The sequence below is a fragment of the Fundulus heteroclitus genome, chromosome 21 (assembly GCF_011125445.2).
Source record: "Fundulus heteroclitus isolate FHET01 chromosome 21, MU-UCD_Fhet_4.1, whole genome shotgun sequence".
NCBI lineage: Eukaryota > Metazoa > Chordata > Actinopteri > Cyprinodontiformes > Fundulidae > Fundulus > Fundulus heteroclitus.
In genome coordinates this window covers 23,988,031-24,013,627 of record NC_046381.1, presented here as the reverse complement: position 1 = coordinate 24,013,627, position 25,597 = coordinate 23,988,031, and the positions used below count along the sequence as shown (strand labels likewise).

Below are 25,597 nucleotides of genomic sequence, written 5' to 3'. Positions count from 1 at the left end.
CCAGGAAATATTTAAACCCTGAAAGTGTGTTTCCTCAATTCTCCCATCTGCATGGTCTGCAGTGCCAATGCATCCACGGAGCAGTGTTACACGTGAGTGTGTTTGAAGTGTTTGCTGGAAGACAAAAGGGGAAATTATCACTGTCTTCTGTGGAGCGGAGGACCTGACGGCTCCTTTCCTCACCAGGCCAAGCTGAGAAAGAGCTGAGCTGAAATTGTCCGACCGGGTCAGAGATTACATGTAGGACCATACAACGGCCTGTTCCGACAGCATTTTGGCTAGCTTATGACTACATGCCCGCTGCTGCCAAGTAACTATCCCCTGCTTTTAACTTCTTCCATCTAGATGCCCAAAGCAAACTGGATTGAAATGGTGGCACAGACAGGTTTGGCAGAGAAATAAACAGTGAAAGTTAAAAGGTTTATTTAGAAGGTTAACGTAATGCGCTTTCAGGGTGTTTTTGGAACACATTGAGTTTACAGGGTAGCTCCTGTAAGCATTCTTTGAACCATGTCATTGCTGATGTAATGGTAATAACAAGCATTATGTTCACAAGGGTTTTATACGTTATTGGGATATTGTTGTCTGTGTTATCTGGTCCACTCATCGCAACTAAAATAAAGCAGAAGCTTTTGAAATTAGAACCAAATGTCTGCTAGCCTATATGCTATTAGCTTTCGGCAAATTCCACTCTCCCGGATATAAAACTACGGTTTGTTTCAAACATAAGATTTGTTTCTTTTCACTCCACTATCGTTCGATTGTTCTGTGGACATTAATACCATACTAATATGGTAGATTAATGTCGATTTAAAGGTGTTTTTTGTAACTTAAGGATTACCCAATTTTAGCGACCGGTCACTAGAGCCACCCCCAGCCTACCGGAAGTCTAATCGCATTAATAAACTAAAGCATCCCTAAAATTAATGATTTTACTGAGAAAATCTTTTTTAAAATGTTATTTTATCAAATAATATTTTGTTTAACTCAGGATTTGCATTGTGAATGGGTTGAAACACATGGGCACATTTCTAGCTCATAGATAAATAGCAATACATCTCCTCAAGATGAAATTAGGAAACTATAGTTTAATTTTTTTACATATTTAGTAATATTTAAACAAGAAAAATAATGAGTATAAGCCAGGAATGTGTCTCTCGACACTTTTAGTATATCCTAAGATTAATAAAATGAAAAGATTGATAGTGTTATTAATAGAAAACTGGAACTGTGTCTCTGGGCTGGGGAAAAGTGGTGGGGGTGGGAGTGGAGGGGTCAAAGGTGGTTAGCAGGGCTTTCTAATTTTGTAGGACCCAAAGAGCTCTGCTGCCCCCTAAGGGGAGAGTGACATGAGGAAAAGAAAAATCAAAAAAGTGAATAAAAACATTTAGCCTATGCCTGTGGCTGTCTGTGGAGACAGAGTTTCCCCACCTCTTCAAAAAAGTGCAGCAAATAATCATTATGTTCACATCTACATATCAATGAGAAATAGGTTTTTCTGCATCAACATCAAAAACAAGTAGCAGTCAAGCCTGAGGGTAGCGAATGTTATATGTTTCTTACTGTCAACTGACCGCATCAGGGGCCTGTGCATCTCAAAGAAGCAGATTGATTTCTCCCACTAATGGGCTATAAGCACAGCTTCATTACTCTTGAACTTCAGCAGCTCCTTTGTTGTTGTCTTTCGTTACTGGACAAGCTGATTAATCCAGATGTGTCTGGCTGGTTACTGAGGTCAGACATCCCCTTGACATGAATGCAAGTGATTGTGTGTAGTGCAGCATGAATATATATAAACTTACATAGTTTGTATAACTACATTATGTGTATGCGTATGGTAGTAGGTGATGTGCAAGTATATTGTTTGTTCAATAGAGGAAAAGAGGATATATTATGTGCAGAACTAAAATGTTTACGAAACAAGAAAACAAAAATACAACTAAACTGCTCTTTGTTCTGCCACAGCTAGGGAAGTGCAGTGAAACTCATGTTCAGCACTGAGACTTAGAAAGAGGTTATATCCTTGGGCAATTGGGTTACACAACTCAAATCTAAGTATAAAACCACTCTGTTTTACATAGCATACTTTGCACACTACATCACTCAATATGATACTTAATCGCTCAAATCATGTCAATGCTTTATCACTAACTTTATTAATACCAGTGACGTGCAGTCAGGGGAGGCAAATGAGGCCAGGCCTCACTTGTCATCATGGAAAGAAAGAAATATATAATAATAATATAAATTTTGATTCACTCCCCAATTTTTTTGATCTAATTTCCAAATTTTTTATCATATTCTCTTTAAAATCGCAGAATTTTTGCTATTTTTCATGTAATGCCGACTCGAACTGAATTATGATGTAAATGGCGCGTATGGAAATTAAACAACCCTGCCTGTGATTCCAAACAGTGACCACCAGCCCAGCAACTCATTGAACAAACAGCTCCCTGAGGAAAATGAGAATCCCTGGACCACTCTGGGTGCAAGACCAAAGGATCAACGAACTCCACACCTAGACAAAGGAAACTGGCCGATACTACAGAGAACTGTCCCAGGACAAGTGAAACAACAACGGGCTGTTCCCACAACAAATGATAGGAGTAAGCCTGCTGGAAATGTTGGAATTCCGTTACTAAACAGATTCGCTCCGATCCAAGATGTGACCCAGGAGAATCACAACAACATTCAGAGGTATGTCAACACTAAGCTACCAGAGAAAAAACATGCCACAGGGCCGAGGACCCTGATAGTAGGCAATCGATCTGTAAGCAGGATTAAACATTTTTGTAACAAGAAAAACACAGAGGTGCTGATTTACAGCCCTTTGAGCTGTGGCATGGTGTCTGATATATCAGACATCCTTCCAAGGATCTTCAAAGAACGCCCGACCCTGGAAAAACGCATAATACAAGCTGAAGCCCTGATGGACGTCAACACGATAAGAAAATCAGAAGTATTGAAAGAGGATTACATTCGTCTGTTGAACTTAGTTGATGGCCTTAATGTCAAGGTGTTTCTCAACGGCCCTTGTGCACCCGTTAACTGTGGAGACGAGATTTTTTCCAGAATTTTGATGCTAAACAAATGGCTGGAAAAAACATGCAAACAAACAACTGTAACCTTCATAGACAACTTTAACATCTTTTGGGAGAGGAGAAATTTGTTCAGCAGCAATGGTTTCTCTCTAAATAGGTCAGGTGCAAAACAGCTGATTTCAAACATCTTCTATTCTGTGAACCATGAGACATCAGCTTTGTTCCAAAACAAAGTACATCCAGTGCCAAAACAAATGATAAGCCCAGTACAGCCCAAACAAGCCAAGATAAAGATGGCCAGAAAGATGACACAGAAAGAGGCTACGTCAGAACTACAGGAGGATTCATCCCAGATCTCAGCAGGACAAAGAGAGGACCAAAAACCTCCATCGTCACGAACACCGGTCCAGACTGGATCCACCTCCCCTTCTTCTCCACAAAGCCCAGAAGTTCCTATTCTGGAATTTTCTCACAACATGAACAAAGTATTTAAGATTGGCCTACAGATGACATCCTCTCCACATAGCCATTCTGCTGTCACTAAACCAGCATTTTCCAAAGGCCTCAGAGCCTCAGATCCTCCTCCTCTACGTATCACGGAACATTCTGGTGCTCAAGACCTCCAGATTACTTCGCTGTGATACAGATCGGTCCCTGGCCGAATGTTTATCAGACATGACAGTTTCCAGCATCAGCTTGGGCTTTTTGCCGGAGATTATGGAATATCTGTGATGATATGTGGCAGAAAAACAAAACAAAAGGATAAACAGGAACAAATACTTAAAAGTCATAAACTGTCAGATGCAACCTGTCACAGAGACATCATCAACCACTAAGTCATATACACTGGGTTTATTAAACATTAGATGTCTGTCAGGAAAATCCCTTTTAATTAATGACTTCATTATTCATCAATAATCTTGATGTCATGTTTTTAACAGAAACATGGTTACATAAATCTAATGAAGAAGTTATTCTGTTGGAGTCGACAACTTTCAAGTTGACAACCCTGAAGACAGAAGTGCAAAAGAACTGTGTGACACACTTAGAAACTTTGGTTTAACTCAACATGTTAAACAGCCAACACACGAACAGGGACATATTTTAGACTTGATCATAACTAAAGGTCTAAAGATCTCGAAGGTCAACGTGACTGATGTTGCCCTATCCGATCACTTTTCTGTTACCTTTGAAAGCATAATTTCCAGTGACTCATTTAGCCAAAGGGACATTGTAAGAAAACGCACCATTAAGCACAATGTCATGGAAACGTTTATTCAAGCTTACTCTGCTACTTCAACCTTGGGCTGGAACTCAGTAGATGAGCTAGTAGAAAACTTTCATTCTAAAGTTTCAGGCATCATTGACTGCATTGCTCCAGTTAAAGTGAAGGTTCTTTCCAGGAAAAAAAAATCTCCTTGGAGAAATGCTCCAGCAGTTAGGGGTGAAAAAAGGGAGTGTCGAAAAGCTGAACGCAGGTGGAGAAAGAACAGACTGCAGGTTTACTATGACATCTATAAAGAGAGACTTTACAGATATAACTTACAATTGAAAAATGCAAGAGAATCTTTCTTCTCTGAGATCATTAACAAAAACATTAATAATGCTTGTGTCTTATTTGCCACAGTTGACAGGTTAACAAATCCTCCTGTGTCCGTGACTTCCGAACTCCACTCCACCAGGGCCTGCAATGAATTTGCTAACTTCTTTACTGAGAAAATCCTAAAAATTAGAGGATCAGTTTGTGCTTCCATATCAACACCAGAACCAAAGCTGTATCCAGCAGGAACCTATGCTGACAAAATGTCCCAATTCAGCCAAATAAACCACAAAAGCTTAGAGCAGATCATTCAGCAGCTAAGTTCCTCCTCCTGCTGCCTTGATGTTTTCCCCACAGCCTTCTTTATGAAAGTTTTGCCTGTCATAGAGTCTGATTTGACTCAGATAATAAACACGTCCCTTCTGTCAGGTGTATTCCCCCAGTCCCTAAAAACAGCAATTATCAAACCACTGCTGAAAAAGAACAATTTAGACAAACTACTACTCCAGAACAACAGGCCCATCTCAAACCTCCTTTATCAGTAAGATTATTGAAAAAGCTGTGTTTCAACAATTAAACACCTTCTTAACAACGACCAGCCGCTTTGACGTTTTCCAGTCTGGCTTCCGTGCTCACCACAGTACAGGGACCGCCCTTATCAAGGTGTGTAATGACCTGGGTGCACTTGAAACTTTGAGTGTATCCAGCTGAAATATCCCTCCGCCATAGGAGCCGACGGTAGTAACTCTGCACATATTTTCTGCAGTTTACGGTGCAATAACCGGTGAAAGCTGCTGAAAGTAGATTACTTAGACTTAGACTTAGACTTTCTTTATTGTCATTTTGTATACACAGAGTGCATACAGAACGAAATTTCGTTTTCACACAGCTCAGAAATATTGCAGTAACTCTACAGGATACCTTGCAGTGAATTACAGTACAGGATAAAGTGCAGTGATCAATCGCAGTCACTTACAGGATAAATTTCAATTTACTTCCGGATAAAGTGCAGCAGTGAACAGTAGGCAGTTGAAATGTAAACAATGTAAGCCAAATGTAGACAAATATGCAGTAGGGTGCAGCAGTGATTTAAAAGTAGACAGTTGCATTGTACACAGTTTTTCAGTACATTTCCGGTTAAGGTGCAGCATCAATTTTGCAGGATACGATACAATGTGCAAATGTGCAGATGTGCAAATCAGCGAATCTATTGTGGTACACTTTTATACTTCAGCAGTTCAACAGTCTGATTGCAGCAGGGAAAAAGCTTTTGCAGAACCTAGTGGACCTGCAGCGGATGCTGCGGAACCTCTTTCCAGAGGGCAGCAGGGAGAATAGTCTATGGTGGGGGTGTGAGGGGTCCCTGATGATGTTACGGGCTCGAGACACACAGCGCTGCGATGAAATGTCTTTAATGGAGGGAAGAGGAGCCCCGATGATCCCTTCTGCTGTCCTCACCACTCTCCTCACGTTCTTCCAGTCGGAGGCACTGCAGCCTCCACACCACACAGAGAGACAGCTGGTCAGAATGCTCTCTATGGTGCTTCTGTAGAAGGTCGTGAGGATGGGCGGGGGCAGGCGGGCTCTCCTCATCCTCCGCAGAAAGTACAGTCACTTCTGTGCCCTCTTCACCAGTGACGTGGTGTTCACAGTCCAGGTGAGGTTGTCCGTGATGTGCACCCCCAGGAACTTGGTGCTGCTGACCACCTCCACAGCTGAGCTGTTGATGAGCAGTGGAGCATGGTGCAGATCACCATTTTGAGCAGACATTGGTTCTGAAGATGAGTTTTTAACATGCTGATAACATTGTAGAAACCCAACCCATAAACCGTACTTTGATGCTTATTAATTTGTTTTCTCTGTATTTGACAAACTAAGGCTGAATTACGTTGCCAAACGAAGGACCTGAAGTTACTAATCAGTTGCTAAACAGTCTCTTTCAGGGTACTAAGCTCCAACCCAGTTACAAGCAAAGTGACTGAAAGTGACTGAAAAAGACTGGAATGACCTGGAAATTTAAAACCTTTTCCCAGGCTTAAACTGTATAAATATGGATATAAACAGCAAGCAAAAATATTGTTGTTGGTGTGAAAGCTCAGAATTAGATGTGTGTGAGAGTGAAAAACAAACAATAAAACTTATGACTTTATTGAAATATAAAATGTTTGTTAATTTATATGTATATGTCTAATACCATGTCTATCTTTGTTTAAGAGGCAAAAAAATATATCGGCATAGTATTTTTTAACAAATTTATTTGCACATTGTGTAAACATCAGGGCGTCATGATTAGTCATTTAGCCATCATAGTCCAGAGTTTAACATTTTGCACTAGGATGTTTTCATTCCAATTCTCAAAAGTGCTTAAAAAATAACAAAATAAAAATATTTTTTGTACAAGCATGTATTTTTTTTAGTGTCATTTATTGCAAAATTGTATATTAAAATGCCCAAACAGGCTATTACACTTTCAGAAATAAAAGGATAAAACGTGCAATTACTTTGCAATTAATCTCAAGTTAACTATCGACATTATGTGATTAATCGATTCAAATTACAATTTTTAACCATTTGACAGCCCTAATATAAATACATGTCTTGTGTCCTTCACATTTGTTAATTTAATTTTTTGTTGTCTGTTTTTAAAGAGTATTAATACGTTTTCTGCTCGAAGCGGTTAAAGTAAACTAATACCCACTCCCAAAGTATTTTGTCATATTTCGGCCCAAAAAATCAACAGAAAAGGTCAAGAGTAGATGACGGGACAAACAGCCATAGTAATGGTAAAGGACAAACTTTGGTGGATGATGAAGATTTGCAGGCAGCGTCACAAGACAAGAAGCAGCAGCAGCCCATTTCTCCACCTTCCCGTCCAGGACAGGTTACCTGCTGTCTCGAGTCAGACAGCATGCAGGCCACAAAACCTTGTTGTTATGTTCATTTATAAAACACTTGAAATGATCCCCCCCTCTGTTTTTTTTTTTTTTTGCAAATCGCACACTGGTGATGACATCCACATAAATACAGACTGTGGAAGAACCACCGTGCTGGTTCTATTGGATCTCAATGCAGCATTTGATACTGTCGATCACTCCATCCTGTTAGAACGCCTGGAGAACTGGGTCGGCCTCTCTAGTACAGCTCTTAACTGGTTTAAATCCTACTTAAAGGAAGGGGACTTTTTTGTATCAGTAGGTGACTTTACATCTGAAATGACAAAAATCACATGTGGGGTTCCCCAAGGGTCCATTCTGGGTCCCCTCGTCTTCAATATCTACATGCTCCCTCTAGCTCAGATCATAAAAAACAACAACATCAGCTACCATAACTACACACATGACACACAGCTTTACATTACCATGTCACCAGGTGACTATGAACCAATTCAGGCACTGAGTAAATGCCTAGAAGAAATCAATGCCTGGATGTGCCAACATTTTCTTCAATTGAATAAAAACAAAACAAATGGATTAATATTTGGACCAATAGTGAAGAGATCAAAAGTTAGCACACAGCTTCAGTCGCTACAGCTAAAAATCACTGATCAGGCCCAAAACCTGGGTGTTATTATTTAGAATTCCATCCACACCCACAACACAGAGTTTCTAGGGGAAACACTGAACAATATTCTCAGTGTGGATCAGTAGAATATCAGCCAGATGTCTGCAGTGTAGCGTCAACACAACTTATTGCAGAACAAAAACATGGAGTCTGACCTCAATCTCTGTAGTTTACAGAGGGGAATTTGGAGAAAACCACAGAGCTCCTTCACTCCAGCATCTTTCAGGTCGTTGTAGCTCACGTCCAGTTCTGTTAGATGGGACGGGTTGGACTTCAGAGCAGAGCCCAGAGAATCACAGCTGATTTCTGACAAACTGCAGCGCCTCAATCTGTATAAAGAATAAAAGGTGTGAGCTGAAGCCAACAGGATGCAGGTTAAAACTGAAACAAATTCAATTCAATTTTATTTACATAGCGCCAATTCATGAAACATGTCATCTTAAGGCACGTTACAAAGTCAAGTTCAATCATATTATACAGATTGGGTCAAATTATACAGATTGGTCAAAAATTTCCTATATAAGGGAAACCAGTTGATTGCTTCAAAGTCCCGACAAGCAGCATTCACTCCTGGAGAAGCATAGAGCCACAGGGAGAGTCGTCTGCATTGTCCATGGCTTTGCAGCAATCCCTCATACTGAGCAAGCATGAAGCGATAGTGGGAAGAAAAACTCCTCATTAACGGGAAAAAAAACCTCCGGCAGAACCGGGCTCAGTATGAATGGTCATCTGCCTCGACCGACTGGGGGTTACAGAAGACAAAGCAGAGACACAACAAGACAGACAAAAAAAGCACAGAAGCACACATTGATCCAGTAATCTGTTCTACATTAGATGGTAATAGCGTGTGAGCCGTCTTCTCTGGATGATTTCACAGTTAACAAAACGCCAGACCAGGTGTACCTACTATGAAGATAAAAGAGAGCAAAAAGTTAAAGCAGAAATGATGACACACAATGCATAATTGAAGAACAGTAGAACTCTATAGAGTGAGAAAATTAGATCCTGATGTCCTCCAGTAGCCTAAGCCTATAGCAACAAAACTATAAAGGTAGCTCAGAGTAACATGAGCCACTCTAGTTATAAGCTTTGTCAAAAAGGAAAGTTTTAAGATTAGTCTTAAAAGTAGACAGGGTGTCTGCCTCACGGATCAAAACTGGGAGTTGGTTCCACAGGAGAGGAGCCTGATAACTAAAGGATCTGCCTCCCATTCTACTTTTAGAGACTCTAGGTACCACCAGCAGACCTGCAGTCTGAGAGCGAAGTGCTCTGTTAGGAACATACGGGGTAATCAGAGCTCTGATATATGATGGAGCTTGATTATTAAGGGCTTTATATGTTAGAAGAAGAATTTTAAATTCTATTCTTGATTTAACAGGAAGCAAATGAAGGGAAGCTACAATTGGAGAAATATGATCCCTCTTGTTGATTTTCATCAGAACTCTTGCTGCAGCATTTTGGATCAGCTGAAGGCCTTGAACTGCATTTTGTGGACTTCCTGATAGTAAAGAATTACAATAGTCCAGCCTTGAAGTAACAAATGCATGGACCAGTTTTTCAGCATCACTACTGGACAGAATGTTTCTAATTTTGGCGATATTCCGGAGGTGAAAAAAGGAAACTCTGGAAACCTGTTTAATATGGGATTTAAATGACATGTCTTGGTCAAAAATAACACCAAGATTTTTTACTTTATTACCAGAGGCCAAGTTAATGCCATCCAGATTAAGTGATTGATTAAGAACTTTATTTTTTGAAGACTCTGGCCCAAAGATTACAACTTCTGTCTTGTCAGAATTTAAATGCAGGAAATTTAAAGTCATCCAGCTTTTGATGTCATCAAGACATGACTGCAGTCGAAGTAACTGATTGGATTCATCAGGATTTATGGATAAATATAGCTGAGTATCATCAGCATAATAGTGGAAATTAATCCCATGCTGTCTGATAATTTTGCCTATCGGAAGCATATATATAGTAAATAGAATTGGTCCAAGGACTGAACCCTGTGGTACTCCACAGGTGACCCTAGAGTTTGAGGAAGATTTATTATTAACATGAATAAATTGGAATCTGTCCGACAGATAAGATTTAAACCAGCCTAATGCTTTCCCCTTAATCCCTACAGTATGTTCAAGTCTTTGTAGGAGAATATTGTGATCAACTGTATCAAATGCAGCACTGAGATCTAACAGGACAAGTATAGACACAAGTCCATTATCTGAGGCCATGAGAATATCATTAGTGACCTTCACCAGAGCTGTTTCAGTGCTATGATGAGCTCTGAAGCCTGACTGAAACTCCTCAAGTAGGTCATTACTTTGTAAATGTTCACAAAGTTGATTAGCAACTACTTCCTCAAGAATTTTAGATAAGAAAAGAAGATTAGATATAGGTCTGTAATTTACTAACTCATCCTGATCAAGAGAAGGTTTCTTAAGTAAAGGTTTAATAACAGCTACTTTAAAAACCTGTGGTACATATCCATTTACTAAGGATAGATTAATCATGTCTAAAATAGTGCCACTGATCAAAGGGAATATGTCCTTAAACAACTTGGTTGGGATTGGGTCTAACATACAGGTAGAAGGTTTAGATGAAGCAAAAATTTTAGATAGCTCAGAAAGCTCTACTGCTTCTAAACAGTTCAAACATTGCGCAGATTCTAAAGATTCCTCCAATGCAGCCTCACTTACTGAGGACGAGGTAATCATGTTTGGGAGGATGCCAATTATTTTATTTTTAATGGCATCAATTTTATTTATGAAGAATCCCAAAAATCATTACTACTAAGAGCTAAGGGAATTGATGGATCAACAGAGCTGTGGCTCTGGGTAAGTTTGGCAACTGTACTAAAGAGAAATCTAGGATTATTTTTATTCTCTTCAATTAATGATGAAAAATATGCTGCTCTAACTCTGCGGAGGGTCTTGTTATACAACAAAAGACTGTCCCTCCAGATTAAGTAGGATTCCTCTTGATGTGTAGAGCGCCATTTTCTCTCCAATTTCCTAACATTGTGCTTCAAGGAACGCAGCTCTGAATTAAACCAGGGAGCACGCTTCCTGTGAATAATCACCTTCTTTTTCAAGGGAGCTACATTGTCTAATGCAGAACGCAATGAGGAAGTCACATTGTTAGCAAAGGTATCGATTTGTGAATGGGAAGCCAGAATAAAAGTGCTGCAGGCCTGAGTCGTTGCTTGGGTTTGGTGTGGCTTAAAAAACATCCAGGCCACGTGCTGAGCAAATCAACTAAAATCCAGTGAACTTGTTAGGTTCATGGAGCCTAAATCCTTTAGAATTTGGACTGGATGGGGAAAGGTAGATGGGGGATCCCTTTAATGAGCAGCTGGTCAAGATGAGGAGAAAGGTGAGGGAAAAGGTCAACCCTCAAGGTTATCCAGGGCAGCAACATGTGAAGCCAAAGCAGCTGAATAACCACCATCTGCTCTTCCAGCGGGTCTAGCAATTGGCTCCTGGTCCACTCTGGACATCAGCAGCTCTTAGCTCCTATTGAATTATTTACACAACTAATTTTTCTTCTCATATCCAATCAGTAAAAGTTTCACTGGACAATAATGTTAGACATGATTCATAATACAGTAAAACAAGCTGCTACCTCATATAAATACATGCTAATGCATCACTCTGAAGCAGCAGAAAACGCAAAGACTTTTTATCTTCAGTTTCCTTCTTAATGTCTGTTACTTGTGTGCCACTTTGCATTAACCTCAGTAGTAGACAGCTTTAATCTCTCATCATTATTATTCTGCTCCACACTGGGCCTTCTGGCTTGTCTGCTCATGCCTGTGCATATTTTCCATTACGAGAGTCATGTCAACTACAACAGGATTAAATTCAAGGTTAGCAGATTTTCACTCAGTTTCTGTGAAAACATTTCAACATCTGATCCAGGAGTCTTTGACAATCCTGGAGGCTCTCAGTTGAGCTCTGTGGAGTTTAGGAGTTGCTGTTTTAGGCAATAAATCCTGGCAGGAAGTTGAAAAAAAACTTTAACAGGACAAAGCAGTGAAGAAGAAAGCAGACTTTACCACGAAGATCCTTTGTGTGAATCAGTTGAATATCAGCCAGATGTCTGCAGTTTAGTGTCAACACGACTTTCACATCACAAATATCAGAACTAAAACTTGGAGTCTGACCTCAATATCTGTAGTATGCAGAGGGGAGTCTGGAGAAAACCACAGAGTTCCTTCACTCCAGCATCTTCCAGGTCGTAGTTCTCGCTCAGGTCCAGTTCTGTCAGATGGGAGGGGTTGGACTTCAGAGCAGAACCCAGAGAAGCCCAGCTGATCTCTGACAACCTGCAGCTCCTCAATCTGAATAAAGCCAACAGGATGCAGGTTAAAACTGAAATATGAACAAACAATTGACAAAATGTGGAAAATTAATTTCCCTGTATGTAAAGGTCCTGGAAACATGATGACCTGATGTCTGATATTTGATCAAGTAGAACTGATTTAAAGAATTAAACCCAGCAGAACCAGAACATGCTATGATGATGTGTGAAGGTAAATCCATCCATAATCACTTGCTGCTGCTGGATATTTAAGTCTGATCGGTCTGGTGTCTGTTAAAAATGCTGCTGTCTTCTAGGTTGGGTCAGGGTTCTGGTAGAACAGTGGTTCCCAGACCCATAATTTTCTAGACATGGATCATTTAACAAGAGTTTCAGCTCAGATTTTTCTGGATTTATTTTCAACCTAAACCAGCAGCCTGCATGGAGGGTTTTCTCTAAGGAAACATGGTGTCTGTTTAAAGTTCTGCTCATTCAGTCCGTGATCACTGAAAATTGGTCCGATGTTCTGCTGCTGGGTTCAGATGTGATTAGTGAGCTTGCCAGCATTGGTTAGTTACTATGCTAAGCTAGCAGAAAAACACAGTCCCAAAAGCTTAGAGTAGAAACTTCACTGTCTTCTACCTCAGAATTAAGCACACTTACTCTAAAGCACATTGGAGGTCATCAAGACTGGTTAAAGCAGCATACAAGTACAAGCCATTTATACAAGTACAAGCCATTCATCATCATATTTTACTCACTCTGGATTGTCGTGCGGACATACCACAGCACAAATTACTGTTTATAGTACAAAGACAAGCCAGCTTAACATGGGAGATGTTGACTTATGGCCGGTCGAACCGGATCTCTGCGGCTTCTTGTGCTCTTTCACCCAAACTGATATTACTATTATTACTATTACAAAACTCGCCATACATTCAATGACTGCCTCTGCGAAGGAAAATACTTTTCTCACATGTACCATTATTAAAATGAACGACAACTATGCAAATAGATGTTTAAGCACATTGTAAACACATTTTAAAGATGAACACTTCTGATAAAAGAATAAATGATGTTACCATTTTTAAAAAAATTTCTTGTATTTATGAACTCAGCTATTTATTAGCATTTACTTTTTAGACTTTTTACTGCCTCTCTTATTTATCCAAGCCACAATGATATCGATAGAAATATTATTAACTGGGTCAGCAGAAGACTGGACAGAGGTCCAGGACACAGTTGTTGTAACGGTCCTGAAGAAAACTGAACTCTGGAGAAGATTGTTGAGCAAAATCCATTCAAGAATGTGGGGGATCTTCACCAGGACTTTGCCGAGGCTGGAGTCAGAGCATCTAGAGCCGCTATGCACAGAAAGATACTTCACATGGGCTACAAGTCTTACCGGGGTAAAACAGCAGGAGAAAGGGAACATTGCTCAGTGGTCCAAAGTGATGATTGTAGATGAAAGTAAAGTTTGCATTTAATTTGGAAATCAAGGTCCCAGAGTCTGGAGGAAGAGTGGAGAGGTCCAGAGTGAGGTTTCCACAGTCTGATTATTTAGGCTGCCACATCATCTGCTGGTTTTCCTCCACTAGGTTTCCTGAAGTCCACAGTCAATGCAGTTTTCTGCTGCTTCTAAGCAGTTTTTAGCATATTTTCTCCTCTGACGGATTACCCTAATGAACTGTATATATTAGATTTTAAACCGCAGTATTTTAATGTGGGTATTCCTGTCTTAATTAGCCTTAATGAACAGAACAGAACAGAAAGCATTTTACACTTCATCTGATAACTAACAAAGAAGATATTTAGAGCATTTTTAACCCAAATCACGTGTCTGGACAATCAGGACCTTCACCAGGGCCCAACAACTGGATCAGACTCAGCCTGGGATCACACGTGTGCTCCATAGTTTAGCCTTAAACTTAGCTCAGTATCACAGGTTAACCAAGCATCTGAATGGTTTGTTTTTTAAATGTATTTCCAGGTCCAACTTTATACTGAAATAATTATGCTCAAAGTTAAGTACTTTACATTGTGATGAATTGATGATCTATCCAGAATGTGAGCTTCTTCTTTTTTGGTGTGTGTGTGGGGGGGATGATGCATAAGTAATGCACTATTATCTGGCTGCTAATGTCTGATTCAGACAATATCCCTGGATTAATTTGTACATTTTAATTGGTTATCATCCCAGTCATGCAAGACCATAGAAAATGTTAAACTTGCAGGGGAGCTTGGGTTCCAGGAAAATCAGAAGCTAATGCTTTAAAGAAGGTCCCTAAACATTTCCACAGGAGCTTATGATAGGCCCTTTTTGTGTATCCTGCTTTGTGCATCAGATTTAATAATAAATTCTGATTTTTAGAGATAGATGGAATATTATTTGAATTACCATGGAAAATAAGCAAAAGTAGTTTTGTGTATGGCTCACAGTTCACAACGTTGCTCCCCAATGTGCTAAAATAAATGGAACATGTAAAAGGTTGATAAAGTTTTTATTTTTAAACTTGCAAGGTAATGTAATTCTTGAAAACTAACCCTTACATACTGTTAATGTGTCTTCACATTAGTTAATTTTATTTTTAACTTGGATAGAGTGGGGATAACAGTATTGTCAAAGTTTTTTGTAACTCATAAAAACAAATACACAGTAGACTGGCAAGCAAATTTATTTAGAAAGTCCAATTCATACACTAGCTTATTCATACTGCAATCAGTCAAATTTTGGATGCCCTTGTCAGTTGAATCCAAGATAAAGTTCTGTATTCTGTATTTAAATAGTTTTGATTCAGAGGGGTAAAAAATAACTAGGTGACTCCTATTTGAATTGTGCTTATTGCCGAAGGAGTGGAGACTTGTAGTGAATCCTTATAGTGTTACTGACTATTTAACTGTTAACATAACAGATCTGGGTACTCATTTCGTAGATAGACTTTCCACTAGGTAAAACTAGGTGGTTGCCGAGGGCCCCAAGTTCCTGGGGACCGCATGAAACTCCTTTTATAAAAATGTGCTTAATATAGATATTATTTTTAGCACGTTATGTTTTTGAGTAAATTACTTTTGTTAAAATCCCTTAAAGATTGGTAAAATGTGTCTTGGGATCCACCCTTGAGTGTCCACTACATTGGATCAGTCCATCTTACTGCGCAAATCAGCAGGACCCAGAAGACAGCACAACATATGAAAAACAGAAGAGTAGAGCGGACTAGCGTTATGTCCGAACCCTCTGTGGGAGCTTCCACCTGGTTTGCATCATGATGAGAAAATAATCTTGTTATAAAGGGTTATAGGGTTATAAAGTTTGATCAATTTAGCTTTATTAAATTAAATTTAGGTGAACTAATTAAAAGGTTCTTCAGATCAAAACATTGTTTCAAATTCCTGCAGCCGGTTCAATTCTACATGTAGACAGAAAGTGTTGCAAAATATAACAAACTGATGCCAATAATATGTAGTACTAATGAGTGTAAAAGTCAGTTTTTTATATTTAAAGTGCAGCTCTGAGTTTTTTAAATATGCACTGTTAATAAGAAAAACTATCACAAGCAATCACAAATGTACCATTAATTAACTGTTTTATCTTTCTGTATATGTAATATAAAGTAAAAACAAATTATTAACACTGATGGATGACGAGCTGTCAGTCAAAAGCTACCTGACATTACTTCGTGTGTGATCGTGTCTGCAAGGCCCAATCAGAAGGAGGCTTACAGGAGAGGTTTTCGCCAACATGTCAAAACACATTTTCTTTCACCCGAGGAGAAAATCAGTCCGAGCGTAGAGACGCTTTCGTGAGCACAGCCGTCCTTGAGCACGGCCACTGGATAGAAAATTGTGCGCGCGGTGGAGCTGGCGTGCGCCAAGACCGTTTTTCTACTCTCGAAGCAGCAGTTTCTCTCGCGGCCATAGATAAACTATGTGCAGATTAGTTTGACATACATGCGAATATGTTTATTTTGCTCGCCATAGTAAACAGAAGAAAACTTGGCGTACTGTCTGTTCACTCTATCATCATTGATGGACCTTCTGCTGGCGACATCTAAATTACACTGTATTATAGCAATGTGGACGATGGTTCTGCCAACAGAGGGTGAAAAAACAACAATAAAAATACAATAAGCAGCAAGTATTTCCTCGTATTGATCTATATCATGGTGTCACATAATGTACTAATTTATGAGACCGAATTTTGGGCTCTTTAAGCAGAATCATCAAACTAACAAGAGATAAAAGCTTGAAATATTTCACTCTGTTTGATGAATGTACGACTTTCTTTTTCTCATATGAAGGTAAAAAATGTAACATTTCGACAATATATTTCATGATATTGCTCTGCATACTAATATACATTATGATTATTAATTTTTTCTTTGTTTTACCTTTTGTTGCTCAAACTTGTTGGTTATTGCAAAATGGTACCACTGAATCAAGAGACTGTCTGCTGCAGTAGAGTAGCATTGCATTTTAACATAGTGGTGTAGTTTTAATACCCACACTTCTGGGTCCTGGCAAGTTGAGTTTGTTCTGGTTCTGTCTGATTGAGCTGTCAGATTGAAGAGGATGGTTCCTCTCTGACTCGGAACAAAAGAACAACAGCTTCAGGACAAAGCTGAGGTGGTAGAACCTGGTGAAGCCGTTGTTTTTATTTATTCTTTGTTCTTCCTTAAATAGTAATTTTTTTAGATAATGATATTTTATTCTTTTTATTTAATTTGTTTGTGTGTCTGTATGTGGTCCTGGCACTACTCCGGAAGAACAAAAATTAATGTTTCATGTAAAGATGTGACTAAGTAATGAAATATAAACCTAATTAATCTTTATCTGAATCTTTCCTGAATGAAACTAAAACATCTCCATTATTGATTCACATCATTTGACGAATTTTACTAAATGTTGTTCATCAGTATAAAACTTTTTAAGTGTGAACTGTTCAATACTCTGAAATGATCACAGAAGAAAATAAATAACTTTACAAGGCAAAACATTTGGATAGCAAGTCATCTTGGAAGAAATATGTCAAAACAAAATTATTGATTAAAATGTTTTAAAGTAGCAGTGAAGATAATACCAACCTAAGCGTCTTTACTTTACAGACAGGAGTCTCCAGGATCTCACAGAGATGCTTCATTTCAGAGTCTCCTAAGGTTCTCCCTCCATGGATCTCCTCTATTTCCAGTTCAGTCAGATGGGAGGGGTTGTACTTCAGAGCTGAGGCCACAACTTCACATTCAGTCAGTGAGAGCCTACAGCCCACTAGTCTGTGATCAGAGAAACAATAACATCAGTTCTAGTTAAATCAGACTAATAAACAATGATAAGCAGACTAAAACATTTAAACTAAATATCTGCTCTTCACATCAGTGTCCTGTTTGACCCACACAGAGAATCTATTCAGTTTCTTCAGGTCTTGGTTCTACTGCTATACATGAAGGCGACATCTCTTACTTTTACTGGACGTGACCAAATTGGGTGAAATGTATCCAATATTGCCCAAATTTGTTGTGGAGCTTTCTCTGTAAAGGAAATACATACTCTGTCAAGCAGAAGTTGGTAAGACCTTCCTAGAGCTACTTCCTGTTAGCAACATGCTAACCATTAGCTGCTAACATGGTTGTGTTCAGTATCACCTGGTGATGGTACTCTGTTAGTTTGGTCCAAATGCTGTACTGGAAAGTGCAGCAAAAAGGGTGAAAGGGAGACATTTTTGTTGATGATGTGGCCATTGTAACTCAAAATGGCAAAATGACGTTTGGCTGACGTCACTTCCTGTTTGCGGTAAGGCGTATTGTATCACTTCCTGTTTTCACTGCGTGAGCAACGGTTTGTTGCTCCAGATTCTCTCACTTTTATCTTTAATCTCTTTGCTGTAACATCTGTTTCTAACACATAAGCACTTTTAAAACATTTTCTGTTGCTGCACATCACGCTTGGGAACTCCTCGTGTTTCACGGTTTGCTCTCTTGGCGTGGTAGAAGGGCGCTAGCCTAGCTTTAGCCTAGCCTAGGTTTTGCTCCACAATGGCTTCCTCTCCTACTATTACTTCAGCTTCTCCGTCTCTGACTAAGTCTCCCCTTATCACCTGCTCTCTGTGTCAGATGTTTAGCTATTCCTCTGCCTCCTTTAGTGATAATGGTACTTGTAATAAATGCAGTGTTTTTGTAGCTTTGGAGGCGAGGGTGTCAGAATTAGAGTCCCGGCTCCGTGCTATGGAAAGACCAGCTGATAGCAGCCCCTCTGCTAGCGCGGAGCCACATAGACCTAGCGTTAGTTCACTTAGTGGTCCTCCAGAAGCACCCGAGCAGCCGGGTAAGCAGGCCGGCTGGGTGACAGTTCGTAGGAAGCATAGCTCTAGATTTCAGCCCCCAGTTCACCACCAACCCGTCTGCGTTTCAAACAAATTTTCCCCACTCAGCGACACACCCGCTGAGAAGCCGACCCTGATTATTGGGAGCTCAATAGTCAGAAACGTGGCACTAGAGACACCAGGGACCATAGTTAAATGCCTGCCAGGGGCCAGAACGGGCGACATAGAATCTTACCTAAAACTGCTGGCTAAGGATAAGCGTAAATACAGTAAGATTGTTATTCACGCTGGCGGTAATGACACCCGATCACGCCAATCGGAGGTCACTAAAGTTGGTGTTGCTTCGGTGTGTGAGTTTGCTAAAGCAATGTCGGACTCCGTAATTTTCTCTGGTCCCCTGCCTGATTTGACCAGTGATGACATGTTTAGCCGCATGTCATCATTCAACCGCTGGTTGTCTAGGTGGTGTCCTGAAAACGACGTGGGCTACATTGATAACTGGAGAACTTTCTGGGGAAAACCTGGTCTGATCCGGAGAGATGGCATCCATCCTACTTTGGATGGTGCAGCTCTTCTTTCTAGAAATCTGGCCGGATTTATTAGTCCTCCTAAATGCTGAGAACCCAGGGTCCAGACCAGGAAGCAGAGCCGTAGTTTAACACACCTCTCTGCAGCTTCTGTACTGTTACCCATCCATTATCCTATTGAGACGGTGGCTTTCCCACGGCCAAAACTTAACAGATCAAAAACTTATCTAAAAGGAACAAATCATAACAACCTAATAAAAATCAATACGGTTCACCTTAAACCTAAAAATAAAACAATTAAATGTGGTCTATTAAATATAAGGTCTCTCCCTCCAAAGACTTTGTTAGTTAACGAATTGATTTCTGATAAACATATTGATTTGTTTTGTCTCACAGAAACCTGGCTACAAGAGGACTATGTTAGTATAAATGAGTCAACTCCCTCCAATTATTCAAATTTCCACATTCCCAGATCTGTGGGAAGAGGAGGAGGAGTGGCAACCATCTTTCAGTCTGATTTATTAGTTAGTCCCAGGCCAATTAATAACTACAGTTCTTTTGAACATTTAACCCTCAGTTTCCCTCATCCAAACTGCAAAGCAATAAAACCTCTTCTGTTTGTTGTTTTGTATCGTCCACCAGGCCCTTACACTCAGTTTTTGGATGAGTTGTCAGATTTCTTATCTGATTTGGTGTTAAATACTGATAAGGCTATTATAGTGGGTGATTTTAACATCCATGTTGACACAGAATGTGATAACCTTAGTGTAGCCTTTAAAACTATCCTAGATTCAATTGGTTTTGCTCAAAATGTGTATAAACCGACGCACTCTTGGCTCCATACTTTAGACCTTGTGCTGACATATGGCATTGATTGTGAAGAATTAACAGTATTTCCTCACAACCCTGTCCTATCTGATCATTTTTTAATAACATTTGAGTTTAATCTAACTGAGTTCTCCACCCCCAAAAGAGGGTTCCATTATAGTAGATCTTTATCGGATAATGCTGTATCAAAACTTAAAGAGTCTGTCCCCTTTTTAATATCCTCCGTATTGCAGAAATGCCCTGTAGATGACAGCAATGTTGTTTCTTCCAATTCACAAATAGATGTCTTTGTAAACGGTATGACTTCGTCATTGCGTTCTGCATTAGACAATGTAGCTCCCTTGAAAAAGAAGGTGATTATTCACAGGAAGCTGGCTCCTTGGTTTAATTCAGAGCTGCGTTCCTTGAAGCACAATGTTAGGAAATTGGAGAGAAAATGGCGCTCTACACACCAAGAGGAATCCTGCCTAATCTGGAAGAACAGTCTTTTGTTGTATAACAAGACCCTTCGCAGAGTTAGAGCAGCATATTTTTCATCATTATTTGAGGAGAATAAGAATAATCCTAGATTTCTCTTCAGTACAGTTGCCAAACTTACCCAGAGCCACAGCTCTGTTGATCCATCAATTCCCTTAGCTCTTAGCAGTAATGATTTTATGGGATTCTTCATAAATAAAATTGATTCCATTAAAAATAAAATAATTGGCATCCTCCCAAACATGATTACCTCGTCCTCAGTAAGTGAGGCAGCATTGGAGGAATCCTTAGAACCTGTGCAGTGTCTGAACTGTTTAAAAGCAGTAGAGCTTTCTGAGTTATCTAAAATTTTAGCTTCATCTAAACCTTCTACCTGTATGTTAGACCCAATCCCAACCAAGTTGTTTAAGGAGGTATTCCCTCTGATCAGTGGTCCTATTTTAGACATGATTAATCTATCCTTGGTAAATGGATATGTACCACAGGCTTTTAAAGTAGCTGTTATTAAACCTTTACTTAAGAAACCATCTCTTGATCAAGATGAGTTAGTAAATTACAGACCTATATCTAATCTTCTTTTCTTATTTAAAATTCTTGAGAAAGTAGTTGCTAATCAACTATGTGAACATTTACAAAGTAATGACCTACTTGAGGAGTTTCAGTCAGGCTTCAGAGCTCATCATAGCACTGAAACAGCTCTGGTGAAGGTCACCAATGATATTCTCATGGCCTCAGATAATGGACTTGTGTCTATACTTGTCCTGTTAGATCTCAGTGCTGCATTTGATACAGTTGATCACAATATTCTCCTACAAAGACTTGAGCATACTGTAGGGATTAAGGGAAAAGCATTAGGCTGGTTTAAATCTTATCTGTCGGACAGATTCCAGATTGTTCATGTTAATAATAAATCTTCCTCAAACTCTAGGGTCACTTGTGGAGTACCACAGGGTTCAGTCCTTGGACCAATTCTATTTACTATATATATATATGCTTCCGATTGGCAAAATTATCAGACAGCATGGGATTAAATTCCACTGTTATGCTGATGACACTCAGCTATATTTATCCATAAATCCTGATGAATCCAATCAGTTACTTCGACTGCAGTCATGTCTTGATGACATCAAAAGCTGGATGACTTTAAATTTCCTGCATTTAAATTCTGACAAGACAGAAGTTGTAATCTTTGGGCCAGAGTCTTCAAAAAATAAAGTTCTTAATCAATCACTTAATCTGGATGGCATTAACTTGGCCTCTGGTAATAAAGTTAAAAATCTTGGTGTTGTTTTCGACCAAGACATGTCATTTAAATCCCATATTAAACAGATTTCCAGAGTTTCCTTTTTTCACCTCCGGAATATCGCCAAAATTAGAAACATTCTGTCCAGGAGTAATGCTGAAAAACTAGTCCATGCATTTGTTACTTCAAGGCAGGACTATTGTAATTCTTTACTATCAGGAAGTCCACAAAATGCAGTTCGAAGTCTTCAGCTGATTCAAAATGCTGCAGCAAGAGTTCTAAAGAAAATCAACAAGAGGGATCATATTTCTCCAATTTTAGCTTCCCTTCATTGGCTTCCTGTTAAATCAAGAATAGAATTTAAAATTTTTCTTCTAACGTATAAAGCCCTTAATAATCAAGCTCCATCATATATCAGAGCTCTGATTACCCCGTATGTTCCTAACAGAGCACTTCGCTCTCAGACTGCAGGTCTGCTGGTGGTTCCTAGAGTCTCTAAAAGTAGAATGGGAGGCAGATCCTTTAGCTATCTGGCTCCTCTCCTGTGGAACCAACTCCCAGTCGGTCGAGGCAGATGACCGTTCATACTGAGCCCGGTTCTGCCGGAGGTTTTCCTTCCCGTTAATGGGGAGTTTTTCTTCCCACTGTCGCTTCATGCTTGCTCAGTATGAGGGATTGCAGCAAAGCCATGTACAATGCAGACGACTCTCCCTGTGGCTCTACGGTTCCCCAGGACTGAATGCTGCTTGTCGGGACTTTGATGCAATCAACTGGTTTCCTTATATAGGACATTTTTTGACCAATCTGTATAATCTGACCCAATCTGTATAATATGATTGAACTTGATTTTGTAAAGTGCCTTGAGATGACATGTTTCATGATTTGGCGCTATATAAATAAAATTGAATTGAATTGAATTGGCAGCTGATACAAAAACGGCAGTTGACTGGATGAAGACGCACATTTTGATATATATACTATGGGGGTGAAAAAGTATTTTTCTAAACTTTCCACACCGGGTTGTGATCCTGCGACCTCTTGACTGCCAATCTCAGAACTAAAACCAAAGACCAGTGCCATATATGGTCATGCATTATGTGGAGTTTCGCTCTGTTTTAGGGGTGGTTTTTCGCCAATTTCGTGGCAATGGTAACTCGAAATGGCGTGAAGTACAAATAGCCCGGTTCACGGCATCGAGACGCACGTTTTCATATTTAGTTTGTGGGTGTACACCAGTGTTGTAGTACTCGAGTCCGAGACTCGAACTCGAGTCCGAGTCATTAGCTAAATTTAGAGACTCGTGACTTGACTTGGACTTGAGCACTGATGACTCGAACTTGGACTCGGACTCCTACATTCAGATCATTCTGACTCGGAAATTGAGAAAAAGACTCGACTTTTTTTATATCATTAGGCTATAATTTTAATATGTCATTAGAATATTATTTGGTGTATGATTTTAATATCTAATTGTCGTACCGCGCACGTGACGTCACCATCTCATGAGCAACGCCCCTTGCCGCTAAGGTTGGGCAAACAGTGTGAGAGCGCAACGCAAGTAGCAACCAGCCATTACACATGCAACAGATACAAGGATATGGCCGACTTTACAGCTGTTAAACTTTCACAAAAGGATGTCCAGGCGCCCATTTTACTGGTAGAACTGTGGAACAACATACCAACGTTCAGCTCAAACGATGGATTGAGTGTCGAGGGCTCGGAAAGACGGGCCGAGTTGATAGGAAGGTAAGTCGTTGTTTTTCTCCTGCTCGGCGTTCATGCCGTCATTTGCAGTTTTTTTCTGTTTGTAATCACCGTCCAGGAATCGGTATACATTTTCCGGCCCGCCGAACAATTTAGTCCGGTCCGGTGGCGAAATGCATTATCATTATCCAACGGCTGGATCTCCTCGCTGCATCGACCGATCCACACCAGATTTGTTGTGAGTCATGGGGGAACGCTGCCGAACGCGTTTGTGGGAATCGCCCGGTGGACGGGCGAGGAAAATGCGTGAAAGCATCTGCGGTGGCGGGCGGCCGGCGGTGCGCGAACCCCGCCCACCGGCCGGCAACGCGGCGGTGCGCGAACCCCGCCCACCGCCCGGAGCCGCGGCGGTGTGCGAACCCCGCCCGCCGGCCAGCACCGCGGCGGTGTGCGAACCCCGCCCGCCGGCCAGCACCGCAGCGGTGTTCGAACCCCGCCCGCCGGCCGGCCGGCACCGCAGCGGTGTGCGAACCCCGCCCGCCGGCCAGCACCGCGGCGGTGTTCGAACCCCGCCCGCCGGCCGGCCGGCACCGCGGCGGTGTGCGAACCCCGCCCGCCGGCCGGCCGGCACCGCGGCGTTGCGCGAACCCCGCCGGCCGGCCGGAGCCGCGGCGGTGGCCAATAGGCCGGAGTGCGCTTGGCTGCGAGGGCCGATCGACGCCGCTTGCGGCTTTAACATCCTTCATATGCGGCCTATCAGCGTACCTCGAGTCGCTGTTGCGCGTTCCATAACAACAATGTTTAAAAACCACGGTTAGGAGACGTCTTAGACTTAGAAAAAGCAGTCGTTTTACCGAGTAAAACCAAGGGTAACTACAGCGAAAGAGTTATTAGTGCAATGGAATGTTACTGCTTCATGTCATACATCACACGTCAATAGTGACTCGACTCGGACTTGACTCGGATGAGTAGTGGACTCGACTCGGACTCGACTCGGATTTTTTTTTAATGACTTGGACTTGACTCGGACTTGAACACTGGTGACTCGAACCTGGACTCGGACTCGAGGCATAGTGACTTGACTACAACACTGGTGTACACTCTACAGTTCGGGCTGTATTAACAGTGACGGAAGAAAAAAAAACTATAAAAACTAGAAACGTTCAATTTCTGAAGAAATTGAAGAAGGCACCCGCCTGGTGGTGCGTATAACTGAAGTTATTTAATTGTTACTTGTAAAAAAAAAAACTATTTGGGGGCCCCCCTTTGCAGCAGTGGGCCCAAGCGGCCACTTAGTTTGCTTATGCCTGGACCGGCCCTGGCTGGCTGTCTGCAGCACGCAGACAGATGAGTCAGAGTGTATGTAATTGGATTAGAATGGAATACTTTACCTCGAACAGTGCTCGATCTTTCGGGAACCTAAATGGTAGAGACATAATTTTTTCTGCGTTTATTTCCTAACAGATCGAGGAACAAGATAAGCTATGGGTTTTTGCTATAAATATTTGAATAGAGGTGTAAAAAAATCATGAAAACGTGTGTATTGGATTTGCAGATGGCTTTTTCAAAACCTCTCCATAGGAAATGAATGGGGAGGGTTTGGGGTTGTTGCCGGTCTGAGGTGAAAAGGATTTGTCTTCCTCAAAACCAACCGGCAGGAAAGGTCTGAATCAAAGCAGCATGGGAAATTGGTGTTATTAAAACATGATTAAATACTTCAATGTAGCATGAAAAAATGAAATATGTGAATAACAATGTTAAAGGCATCAGAAAATGGTGAAATGTATTGATTTAAATTCAAAAACATTTATTTAAACCCAAAGGGAAATTAAATGTTGGGTAAAAATGTAAAATTCTGAAATTGACACACCAGGCTTCAACCTTGCAACCTCTTGGTTGGCAGCCAAACACCTAACCCACTGTACCAAAGACCAGTGCCATGCATAACTCTGAATTATGGAGAGGTCAACTGTGTTGAAGAAGTCGTTTTTGGTAAAAAATTTTTGCCAGGAAATGTGATGAAGATGTGTCTTCATCAAAACCAGCCGACAGGAGGTCTGCATC

General features: G+C 40.6%; 2 protein-coding genes across 4 annotated transcripts in view; one reads left to right on the top strand and one right to left on the bottom strand.

Moving 5' to 3' along the window:
- LOC118556862 (NLR family CARD domain-containing protein 3-like) overlaps positions 1–25,597 on the top strand; it is a 353,674-nt gene that overhangs the window by 220,567 nt on the left and 107,510 nt on the right. The gene's annotated exons all lie outside the window — the stretch shown is intronic.
- Positions 1–25,597, bottom strand: part of LOC105923779 (NLR family CARD domain-containing protein 3) — a 45,346-nt gene that overhangs the window by 2,416 nt on the left and 17,333 nt on the right. For all 3 annotated transcript variants that reach the window (XM_036125400.1, XM_036125402.1, XM_036125401.1), the window contains exons 5-7: positions 17,523–17,708; positions 12,305–12,481; positions 8,298–8,471 (exon numbers count right to left, since the gene is read on the bottom strand). In XM_036125400.1, coding sequence (XP_035981293.1) covers positions 8,298–8,471; positions 12,305–12,481; positions 17,523–17,708 — 537 coding nt within the window. The remainder of the gene's footprint in view (positions 1–8,297; positions 8,472–12,304; positions 12,482–17,522; positions 17,709–25,597) is intronic.